This window comes from Rhizophagus irregularis, chromosome 29 (assembly GCF_026210795.1).
Source record: "Rhizophagus irregularis chromosome 29, complete sequence".
Classification (NCBI taxonomy): Eukaryota; Fungi; Glomeromycota; class Glomeromycetes; order Glomerales; family Glomeraceae; genus Rhizophagus; species Rhizophagus irregularis.
This window is the reverse complement of record NC_089457.1, coordinates 1,023,112-1,034,844: the sequence shown is the minus strand read 5'-3', so window position 1 is coordinate 1,034,844 and position 11,733 is coordinate 1,023,112. Positions and strand designations below refer to the sequence as shown.

Below are 11,733 nucleotides of genomic sequence, written 5' to 3'. Positions count from 1 at the left end.
GTTGAGCTCCCTTTGCCCATATTATATTTACCGCCACTGTTAAATAATATATTATATAAATTATAAAGGAATTTTTTAACTGTATTGAAATATAAAAATTCTTTACCTGCAATATCGGCATTTTGCCCATATTACGCCCTTTTCATCTTTAAACTTATCAAAATGATTCCACACATTACTTCCTTTTTTATTTTCGTCCAATGTGCTTAAAACTGATTCATCAGCTTTACTTTCGTCTTGAATATTTTGTTCTTCTTCATTTCTACGCAGTTCTTCATTTATATGCAGTTCTTCTTCATTTATATGTGGTTCTTCTTCATTTATATGTGGTTCTTCTTCATTTATATGTGGTTCTTCTTCATTTATACGTAATTCTTCTTCATTTATACATGATTCTTCTTCATTTATATGTGGTACTTCATTTATATCTTTTTTCACTTAATATTTCTTCTTGAAGTAATATCTCATCTTCTTGAAATAACACTTCATCCTCTTCTTGATCAAATAACATTTTTTCTTTACGCGAACGCTTTGATTTATGAATATTATTATTTTTAAACTCTTTATTATTTTTACGTTTTTCTTTAAACATTTTATATTTTATGAAGTAAAAAAAGAAAAATTTTTTTTACAAAAAAAAGGATTTTCATAGATTTATAACAAACAATTGATAATCAATTTACTAATTTGGTTCAATTATTCCGATCAACAGGTTTATTTATTTAATAAATATTTTACATTTAAATGTAATAATAATTTAATATATGTGACCCAAATCTGATCCGGATAGACTCGGTTAGATTAAAAAATTTACCTGACCCGATATCAGGTTAATAATTTGTCAACCTGACCTGAAAATTTCGGGTCAACCTGACGGGTCACCCGGGTTGACCTGACCCGTTCGGAGCTCTAATTAATAAATTGTTTCTTAAATAAGAAAAGTAAAGTTCCAAAATAAATTTGAAACTTACTATCCATCCAATATTCGAAAAAAATCTACAAAAAAAGAAGAAACGGTTAGTATTCGTCTCTCGTCTCTTCAACTAAAAAATGTTAAAAGTTCCGAAATAAATTCGAAACTTACCATTCATCCAATATTCGAAAGAAATCTACAAAAAATAAGAAGAAACGATTAGTAATCGTCTCTTCAACAAAAAAAATTTTTTGAAATTTACCAGCCTATTTAATGTATAAAACCAAGGATCTGAAGTCGATACCTACAAAATAAACGAAGAAAGTTAATTTTTTTAAAAAAAATTATTTTAAAAAAGTTTCGAAATGAAATTTCAAAACTTACCGATCCAAAATCCAAAGTCCTAAAGTCGATACCTACAAAATAGAAGAAAATCAATTTTAAAAAAATTTATTTTAAAAAAGTTTTGAAACAAAATTTCAAAACTTACCGATCTGAAATATTCAAAGACGCGAAGCCTACAAAATAAATAAAAAAAAATTATAAATAAAAAAAAATAAAAAATTTTAAAGAAGAAAAGTTTTGAAACGAAACTTCAAAACTTACCAACTAATCCAAAACCTAAAGACCCAGAGCCGATACCTACAAAATAAACGAAGAGAAGTTATATTTTTAAAAAAAAAGTTTTGAAATGAAATTTTGAAACTTACCGATCAAATCCAAAAACCCAAAGTCGATACCTATAAAATAAACAAAGAAAAATTAATTTTTTAAAAAAAATTTTTTTTTAAAAAGTTTCGAAACAAAGTTTTGAAACTTACCGATCCAAAATCTAAGTCCTAAAGCTGATACCTACAAAGTAAACGAAGAAAAGTTAATTTAAATAAAAAGTTTTTTTAAAAAAAAAATTTTGAAGTATTTTGTTTTGAAATTTACCAATTTAAAGCCAAAGAAATTAAACCGATATCTACAAAATAAATAAATAAAAGTTAATTTAAAAAAAAAAATTATTTTTTTTAAGTTTTGAAACGAATGATAAAATCCAAAGTCTTAAAGTCGATACCTACAAATAAACAAAGAAAAGTTAATTAAAAAAAATTAATTTTTTTTAAAAAAGTTTTGAAACAAACGAAACTTTGAAACCTACCGATTAAAATCCAAAAACATGAAGCCTACAAAATAAATAAAAAAATTAATTAAGTAAAAAAAAATGAAAAAAATTTTTAGTTTTGAAACGAAACTTCGAAACTAACCGATTAAATCCAAAGTCCTGAAGTTGATACCTACAAAATAGAAGAAAAGTTAATTTAAAAAAAAATTATTTAAAAAAAGTTTTGAAACAAAATTTCAAAACTTACCGATTTGAAATATCCAAAGACGCGAAGCTGATACCTACAAAATAAATGAAGAAAATTAATTAAGAAAAAAAATTTTTTATAAAAAAGTTTCAAAACGAAATTTTGAAACTTACTAACTGATCCAATGCAAATCCGATACCTACAAAACAAATAAAGAAAATTTAATTTAAATAAAAAAAATTTGTTTTTTAATGTTATTAAGAGGGGGAAAGGAAGAAGAAAGGGAAAAGAAGGGAAGGAGAGAAAAGAACGAAAAAGTTTAAATTTTTTTTTAACTTAGTTTAATTTAAACTTTAAAAAAAAACCAGCAATTCGGTTCTACACATGTACATCAAATTTCTTATTGACCGTAAATCAGATATGCCGAATTGTGCAAATTTTTCTGATTGTCATAAATCGGAAATGATTTTAACTGAATTTAGTTGATTTTCAGCTGATTTATCACGTGTCCGATTTAACTTATTTCGACTAGTGAATGTGCAATTTGCACATCTCTTCTACCCGATCTATAGCCAAATTGGCACGCCTCTGTCCATAAAATCAACATAAAACTGAAAAAGACCGCTTACAAGAGGCACTATGTGGAGTTATAGCAAAAAGACGAAGTGCCAAGGCTTGCAACTCCTATTCATTTTTTGTATTTGCTGTATCCCACCAGATCATTGGTGTGTCTGATTTATTAAATTTTTGGTTAAATGGTGCTTTTTTCTTTATGTATTTTCGCATTTGAGTAAGTAGTTTTCCACATGATTCCTCATTATGTCCCATGTTTTTCCAGATTTGTTCTGCTTTAAGAATAATATTATAAAATTTTTCTGGATTTATACTAGCGCCTAAAATAAATCTATATTAATTGCACCAAAAAATACCACAATTATACTAGACAATGTAGCATTACATTAAAAAAGTACCACAATTATCATATTTTTTGCACTAAAAAATGCAGAATTGTGCTAAAAAAACACAAAAAAAATACTACAATTATACTGGATAATGTAGTATTACACTTAATTACATTAAAATTGTTAATTTTTATTTATTTGTAAATTACGGACATTATTAAATTTATAATATTTATATTCTAAATGCATTATTTAACATTAAACACATTGTTAATATAAACAATGTATCAACACGATGTGTTGTGATATTTAATTTAGTACTAAACCTTACTATTGAAGACCCTCTTTTTGTCACTATAAACAGGCGGAAGGAGCAGCAATAGCTCTCCTCCTATAGGTACTTTATAGCCTTTATTTGTTTACAGAGAAGGACTTTTCATAAAGTATTAGTTAATAGATATACACATGCCGATCAAAATTATCCAGCCACTTTGTTTTACCAAAATTATGCAGATCATCATGTGCTAATGTAACAAAAATATTATACGATTTTATATTTATAATTACAATAAACAAATTTCCATGCTTCACATTTTTCATATTTTTCATAATTTTTCAGAAATATAAACCATTTATTGAGTAAATTTATGATTTACGTGATGATAAATTAAAAGATTTAAAAAAATCACGTAACTTTATCAATATTAATCTAATAAACACATATTTACCACCATTCGAATCGCTTCGATGAGATGAATCCAATAAGCTAAAAATCATGGCTATACGATTACTGGATCAAAACTTATTATAAAATTTATTTAAATCTTTAAAGTGCAATTACATATCAAATATCGATCCTACGAGAATGTAATTATTACCATTCGAATCCACTTAATGAGACGAATCTAACAAATCTTAATTCATGAAGATCCAATCACTGAGTAACGAAATATTCTTGATATACGATATTTAAATTTTAATCTATAATCTTACGCTAATTTTCATAAACTTACATAATAATATGTTTATGTAAGTAGTCATAGGTCAAGCCATAATCTTATATAATATTATTTCATAATGGATAATACTTAACCTTATTAAATTTTCTGATAAAAATACTTGAAAAGCATGTTAAGGACGCATGGATAAATATATCTCCAGAATATTATTGATAGCATACTTTATAGAATTGAAGAAGCTATTGCCACCAATGAAAATAGAATTCATTATTAAATTTTTATTTAAATTAACAAACAATGGCACAATAAATATACTATATAACTTTAAATTTTAAATTTCACAATATTATGCATATGTAAGTTTATCACTTTAAAAAAACCTTCCCTCTCATTCTCCTTTGCCTTTTCCCTTCTCTCTTTCTCTCCTTTTTCCCCTTTCCCTTCCTACTATTATTAACAATAACCATATTAATTATGTAATCAGTGTCAGAATCTTCCAACGAAATGGTAAGTTTTGAAGCGTTCACTTCAAAACTTTTAATATTTTTTTTTTTAAAAAATTTTAGAAGCATTCTAACACTTCTTATACTTTCTTTTTTTAGGTCTTTCAGTTTTTGTCTTCAAAAAGCCAGGAAATGGGTAAGTTTTGAAGCGTTTCACTTTGAAACTTTTAATATTTTTTTTTATTTTTTAAAAGCATTTCTAACGCTTCTTATACTTTCTTTTTTTAGGTCTTTTAGTATTCATCTTCAGAAAGCCAGAAAATGGATAAGTTTTGAAGCATTTTGCTTCAAAACTTTTAATATTTTTTTTTTATTTTTTAGAAGCATTTCTAACGCTTTTTATACTTTCTTTTTTTAGGTCTTCGGTATTCGACTTCAGAAATGAAATGGGTAAGTTTTGAAGCGAGTTTGCTTTAAAACTTATTTTTTTTTAATTTCTTTTAGGAAACATTTCTAATGCTTCCTTTCTTTTTTTTGTGTAGGCTACTGGTATTTTGATTTTAGGAAACGAAGAACTGAAAGGTAGCTTTTCGTTTTGAAAACAAAAATTTTTTTTTTTATAAAGAACGTTTTTAACGATCCTTTGTTTTTTTTTATAGGTCTTTTTAGCGTATTCAACTTAGAAAATGAAATGGTAAGTTTTGAGGCGTTTACCTTGAAACTTTTTCTAAATTCTTTTTTTTTTAGGAAACATTACTGATGTTTCCTTTTTTTGTAAGATTTATGGTGTTTGAGTTTGGGAAATGAGAAAACTAAAGAGTAAGTTGTGAAACTCTTTAAACCCTTTTTTAAAAAATTAAATTTTTTTTTTATTTTTTTAGAAAACATTTCTAACGTTTCTTTTTTCTTTTTGTAGTAACGCCAGATGTTTGGATTCTGAGTTCGAAACGAACCAGTGAGTTTTGCAACATTGTGTTGCGAAACTTTATTTTTATTTTTTTTATTAAATAAAACGTTAACTAACGTTTCTTTATTTTACTTTTTGTAGGTTCCGGATGTTAAGATGATGGAAATGACTGGTAAGTTTTGCAATGTTACATTGTGAAACTTAATTTTTTATTTTTTTTTATTATAAGAAACATTAACTAACGTTTCTTTATTTTACTTTTTGTAGGTTCCAGACATTAGGATGATAGAAACGACCAGTAAGTTTCACAATATTACATTGCAAAGCTTAATTTTTTATTTTTTTTTATTATAAAAAATGTTAACTAACATTTCTTTATTTTACTTTTTGTAGGTTCTGGAAGTTTGAATAATAGAAATCGAAATAAACCGGTGAGTTTCACAATATTGCGAAACTTATTTTTTTAATTATTATTTTTTTTTAAAAAAGAAATGATACTAACATATGTTTCTTTTACTTTTTATAAGAACGCCAGATGTTTGATGATGGAGTTCAAAATGAACCAGTGAGTTTCGCAACATTGTGTTGCGAAACTTAATAATTAATTATTTTTTTTAAGAAACGTTAACTGACGTTTCTTTTCTTTCTTCTTGTAGGAATGCTGGATGAAATTACGACCTGAACTTTGGTGAAAGGTAATAAGAGAAAGGGAATTAGGGGAATTTTTCATTTTTTTTGTTTATCTAATTTATTAAATTTTTGTTTCTTTTTCTATTTTTCTTTAAGGGAAAGGATAAAACGAAAAGGAAAAGGTAAACGTAAAGGAATAGATGAAATGAAAGGAAAAAGGGTAAAACAAAAAAAAAGAGTAAATACAAGGGAAGAGAAAATGAAAATAAAAGGAAAAAACGAAAGAGGAAGGTGAAAATGAATGGAAAAATGAAAGGGATGGGGAAAACGAAAGGAACATTTCGAAGTTATATTTTGAAATGTTTGTTTTTTATTTTAATTTTCTTCAATGAAACGTATATTAATATTTTATTTTTTTTATATCTTTTTAGGTTCGGTGACTCATTGGACAAACTAGAATTCAATATTTCAAAGGTATACTTCGAAATACTTTTTTTTATTTGATTTTTTTTAATGAAATGTATATTAACGTTTCATTTTTTTTATTTTTTAAAGGTATATACTTCAAATGTTTCTTTATTTTGATTTTTTTCAACAAAACGTTTATTAACACTTCATTTTTTTCTTTTTTTTTAGGTTTTACTGTCTTTTACTTTGGCACTAGACATGATTGAATTAGAGGTGTAGATTACCCATAGATCATCAGATATCCGATAAATATATATAGATTATCATTAAATAATAATAATTGTGCATTTGTTAATAAATAATATTGTAATAAATTATGTAAAATTATTAAATCAGTGTTTTAAATTGTCACAGCATTTACACTAAATTGTTTAAAAATATTACTAAATTTCACTCAATTGTCCAAAATTATTGCAAAATTTCACTAAATTGTCTTTGAAAATGTTGCATTTATACCGTTTACACTCAATTGTTCAAAATTGGTAAAACATTTTCACTCAATTGTCCGAAATTATCCTAAATTTCACTAAATTATCCTAAATTTCACTAAATTATCCTAAATTTCACTAAATTATTCAAAAATTTAGCTAACATTTACCAAAAAAAATCCACAATTTTCCATAATTTTCCACAATTTGCATTACATTTGCATAACATTGCTGAAAAATTCACCTAAATTTTCAACAAATTACTAAAAATACACTACAATTTACCACAATTTGCATTACGTTTGCATAAGATTATTAAAAATTTAACTAAATTCACCACAATTTGCATTATGTTTACATAAAATTACTAAAAATTTGACTAAATTCACTACAATTTGCACTTCGTTTACATAACATTACTAAAAATTTGACTAAATTCATCACAATTTGCATTTCATTTACATAACATTACTAAAAATTTAACTAAATTCACCATAATTTGCATTACATTTACATAAAATTACTAAAAATTTGACTAAATTCACCACAATTTGCACTTCATTTACATAACATTACTAAAAATTTGACTAAATTCACCACAATTTGCACTTCGTTTACATAACATTGCTAAAAATTTACCTAAAATTTCCTACAATTTAATGATAATTTACTGAAAAATTTCTCAACATTTGAATTAGGAATTCTGTAGGATTAGCGCCATTTTGATAAAATTTGTCAAATTGTAAGACCTCCATTATTCCAAAATTGTAACACAATTTATCCCAATTTACCAGAATAATTTTCAATTTGCCAGAAAAATTCCAGGCAAATTTTGCGACAATGACATCTGTTCGACCTGTAAAGTGAATACTAGACACTTTTTTATATAGAAGATTACTTCAAATCAAATTTTTACAGTTCAAATCTTTATTATCTGTTATTGCATATTTACGATTCAATTTTTCATAAATTTTATTATAATTTTTTAGGCCATATAAGGAGTGAGAAGAAAAATATTAGAAGAAAGAAGTAAAAAGAAAATTTTTACAGTTCCAAATCTTTATTATCTGTTATTGTGTATTTATGATTCAATTTCATAAATTTTATTTATTATAATTTTTTAGGCCATATAAAGAGTGAGAAGAAAAATATTAGAAGAAGTAAGAAGAAATTAATCATTTGAAGTATCATTTATCACGAAATTTTTTGGGGAGCAGATCTGCGCAGATTTTCAGAAATTATATCTGCGCGGATCTTATACCCTGGCGCAAAACATTAGAGGAAAAATCCAATAAAAAACTGTACAGATTTTATAAATAACAAAGTTCTGCGCAGATTTTTAAATAAAAAACCTTCGAAATATCTCAGCAATTTTTTAGTAAAAATCTGCGTCACAATAATACAAATTAATTTATTGCATTAATTACTAATTTATTTATATAATCAAAATTACTTTTTTATTATATATTAACAAGTTTACAAATACAATTGAAATCTATTACTAGTCATTGCTATTCATTATCTTTTTACTGCACATTTACATGTTGTTAATGGTTTGGAATATTGTTCCAGTTGGTTCGATTCTAACAAACAAAAAACAAAATAGAAAATCAGAGATATTTGTTACAAATTTCGAAGTTATTACTTTTGAAATGTTTGAAATGAAATCCCAGGATCTAAAAAATAAAGAAAAATGAACATTAGTAAAACGTTTGTTAAAGAAAAATAAAAAAATAATTTCGAAGTATTATTACCTTCAAAGTTCTTCCAAATGGAAGTCTGAGACCTAAAAATAGAAGAAAAACAAACATTAGTAAATGTTCGTTAAAGAAAATTAAAAAAAAGAACTTTGAAGTGTCATTATCTTTGAAGTTCTTTCAAATGAGAGATGAGATCTATTAAAAAATAAAAGAAAATGAACGTTAGTAAAACGTTCGTTAAAGAAAATTAAAAAAAAGAAACTTCAAAGTGTTATACCTTCAAAGTTCTTTCAAATGGAGCCAGAACCTAAAAAATAAAGGAAAAATGAATGTTAGTAGAATGTTCGTTAAAGAAAAATAAAATAAAAAATAAAAAAATTTTAAAGGTTTACCTTCAAAATTCTTTCATCCAGGAGTCGAAGAACCAAAATCCTGCAAAAAAAAACAACTGAAACGTTAGTAAACGTTTCGTAAATTAAAGTAACAAAAAAATAAGAATTTTGAAGTTTACCTTTGAAATTCCTTCGTCCAGGAGCCAGAAAACAAAAATCCTACAAAAAAAACCAACTGAAACGTTAGTAAGCATTTCGCAAATTAAAAACAACAAAAAAAATGAAGAATTTTGAAGTTTTACCTTCAAAATTCTTTTTGGGAATGATGATGACCTACAAAAAAATGAAATGTTAGAAAATGTTTCGCTAAATAAAAAAAAAACATGAAAGAATTTTGAAGGAATTTTACCTTTGAAATTCCATCCAGAAGCCGTAAACCTGCAAAAAGTAAAAATTGAAACGTTAGTCTACGTTTCGTTCAAATAAAAAATAAAAATAAAATAATTTCAAATTTTACCTTCAAAATTTTGCCCAATCCAGGTGGCTACCAGAAAAAGAAAAAGAAATCGAAACGTTAGTAACATTTCGTTTAAATAAAATAAAAAAAAAATTAGTTCCGTAACAAAAAGTTCATTACGAAACTAACCATATTGAAAATTCCGTTCAGGCTAGAACCAGAGAGCTGAAAATCTAAAAAAAAGAATAAAGAACGTTAACGTTCTTTTACAAAAATAAAATAAAACAAAGAAATAAAAGAATTTTGAAGAAATACCTTCGAAATTCAGTTCAGGAGAGTTCAGAAGAGCCAGAAACCTAAAAAAAATTGAAACGTTAATAACGTTTTGTTAAAATAAATAAAAAAAGAATAAAAAATAAAAAATAAAATTGAAGTTTACCTTCAAAATTAAAGTCCTTCGGCATCCTGGACCTATAAAGAAGAGAAAAACGAACGTTAGTGAACATTCGTTAAAAAAAAAGACTCCCTTTTTTTTGAAAGTTATTTACCTTCGAAATCAAGTACGAGACACGTACCTTCAGTGTCTTGGACCTACAAAAATGAAAATGAACGTTAGTTAACGTTCGTAAAAAAAAAACTAATAAAAAAAATATATTTTTGAAGGATATAAAGGATATAACCTTCAAAATGAAGCTTTGGAAAGCCGTAGACCTACAAAAAAGAAAGTTGAAACATTAGTAAACGTTTTACTAAAATAAAAGAAAAAAAGTAAAATGAAATTTTAAAGCCTTACTTTCGAAATAGGAGACCGGAACCTGCCTTTTGGTTTCTTGTACATTATACCTACGAAAAGTAAAAAAATGAACATTAGAATTAATAACATTCATTAAATAAAATAATAAAAAAAAAATTGAAGATTTTACCTTTGATATGGAAGTTCTTTCCTTTACCTAAAAAAAGAATAACGAATGTTAGTAAACGTTCGTTTAAATAAAAAAGAAAAAAAAATTTGAAGGTTAAATTTACTTTTGATATACTGGAACTCGTTTTAGGATTCCTTTACTTAAAAAAAAAAAAAATACGAACATTGTTAATGTTCGTCAATAAAGTTAAAAAATATATATTTTTTTTTTTTTTTTTTTTTTTTTTTTTTTTTTTTTTTTTTTTTTTTTATTTTTTTTTTAAGGTTTTACCTTCGATATGAAAGTCTGGCTTGTTTTTCGGCTTCCTTTAATTAAAAAAAACAAAACGTTAGTTAACGTTCATCAATATAAATTAATTTTAAAAAAAATTAATTTTTTTTTTCGAAGGTTTATTTCACCTTTGATATAGGAGCCTAGAACTCAGTTTCAGCTTCCTTTATCTAAAAAAAATAAGACGAAACATTAGTTAACATTCGTCAATAAAGTTAATAAAACAAAATATTTTTTTTTCGAAGGTTTTACCTTCAAATTAAAGTTTGAAGTCATTTTTGGCGTCAGGACCTATAAAATACAAAATGAATGTAACTAACGTTTGTTAAAGTTAAAATATAAAAAAAATATTTCAAAGATTTTTACCTTCGCAATAAGAGTCTGGAGCCGTTCTTCGGCATCCAGGACCTAAAAATATAAAAATGAACGTTAATTAACGTTCGTTGAAATAATAATATAAAAAATATTTTGAAGATTTTTTCTTCAAAATAAGAGTCTGAGCCATTTTTTGGCGTCAGGACCTATAAAATACAAAAACGAACGTAACTAACATTCGTTAAAGTTAAAATATAAAAAAAAAATATTTCAGATTTTTACCTTCGAAATAAACATCCAGAGCCGTTCTTCGGTGTCCAGGACTTAAAAACATAAAAAACAAATGTTAGTGACGTTCATTAAAATTAAATATAAAAAAAAATTTTGAAGGTTTTTTACCTTCAAAAATGAAGTACGGAGTTGTACTTCAGCGTTCAGGACCTAAAAAATAAAAATATTTACCGAAGTTTTAACTCCAACTTTCAAAATAAAGTCCAGAGCTGTACTTCAGCATTCAGAACTTAATAAACGAACGTTAACAATGTTTGTTAATGAAATTAATAAGAATAACATTTTTTTTGAAGGTAACTTTCGAAATGGGAATCCTGGACTTGAAACAAAAAGAAAATTACAAATTTTGAAAGTTACCTTCAAAAATGGAGAGTTCAGAATATACCTTTGGTATTCTGGACTAATAAAACGAACATTTGCTAACGTTTGTTAAATAATATTAATAAAAAATTTGAAGGAATAAATACCTTTGAAATAGAATACTTCTGCTTACGAAG

The 11,733-nt window shown here is 25.3% G+C and overlaps 3 protein-coding genes across 3 annotated transcripts; 1 reads left to right on the top strand and 2 right to left on the bottom strand.

Moving 5' to 3' along the window:
• Positions 1-970: 970 nt before the first annotated feature.
• Positions 971-2,597, bottom strand: OCT59_019570 (uncharacterized protein; the record flags this gene model as incomplete). Its single annotated transcript, XM_066143623.1, has 13 exons — positions 971-996; positions 1,085-1,109; positions 1,176-1,217; positions 1,298-1,316; positions 1,404-1,431; positions 1,520-1,555; positions 1,624-1,653; positions 1,735-1,765; positions 1,850-1,880; positions 2,061-2,085; positions 2,167-2,196; positions 2,272-2,305; positions 2,577-2,597. The coding sequence occupies 13 exons, from the start codon at positions 2,595-2,597 to the stop codon at positions 971-973; spliced, it is 378 nt and encodes a 125-aa protein (XP_066005355.1).
• Positions 2,598-4,576: 1,979 nt separating this feature from the next.
• OCT59_019569 (uncharacterized protein) lies at positions 4,577-6,739 on the top strand (the record flags this gene model as incomplete). The annotated part of the gene is made up of 11 exons (XM_066143621.1): positions 4,577-4,579; positions 4,675-4,711; positions 4,934-4,965; positions 5,058-5,097; positions 5,175-5,209; positions 5,564-5,594; positions 5,816-5,853; positions 5,950-5,987; positions 6,209-6,343; positions 6,484-6,526; positions 6,689-6,739. 11 exons carry the CDS (start codon positions 4,577-4,579, stop codon positions 6,737-6,739), a joined length of 483 nt encoding a protein of 160 aa, XP_066005354.1.
• A 3,027-nt stretch (positions 6,740-9,766) lies between these two features.
• Positions 9,767-11,518, bottom strand: OCT59_019568 (uncharacterized protein; the record flags this gene model as incomplete). The annotated part of the gene is made up of 10 exons (XM_066143620.1): positions 9,767-9,793; positions 9,877-9,908; positions 9,986-10,028; positions 10,231-10,280; positions 10,361-10,387; positions 10,631-10,665; positions 10,997-11,038; positions 11,228-11,268; positions 11,345-11,386; positions 11,480-11,518. 10 exons carry the CDS (start codon positions 11,516-11,518, stop codon positions 9,767-9,769), a joined length of 378 nt encoding a protein of 125 aa, XP_066005353.1.
• Positions 11,519-11,733: the final 215 nt, after the last annotated feature.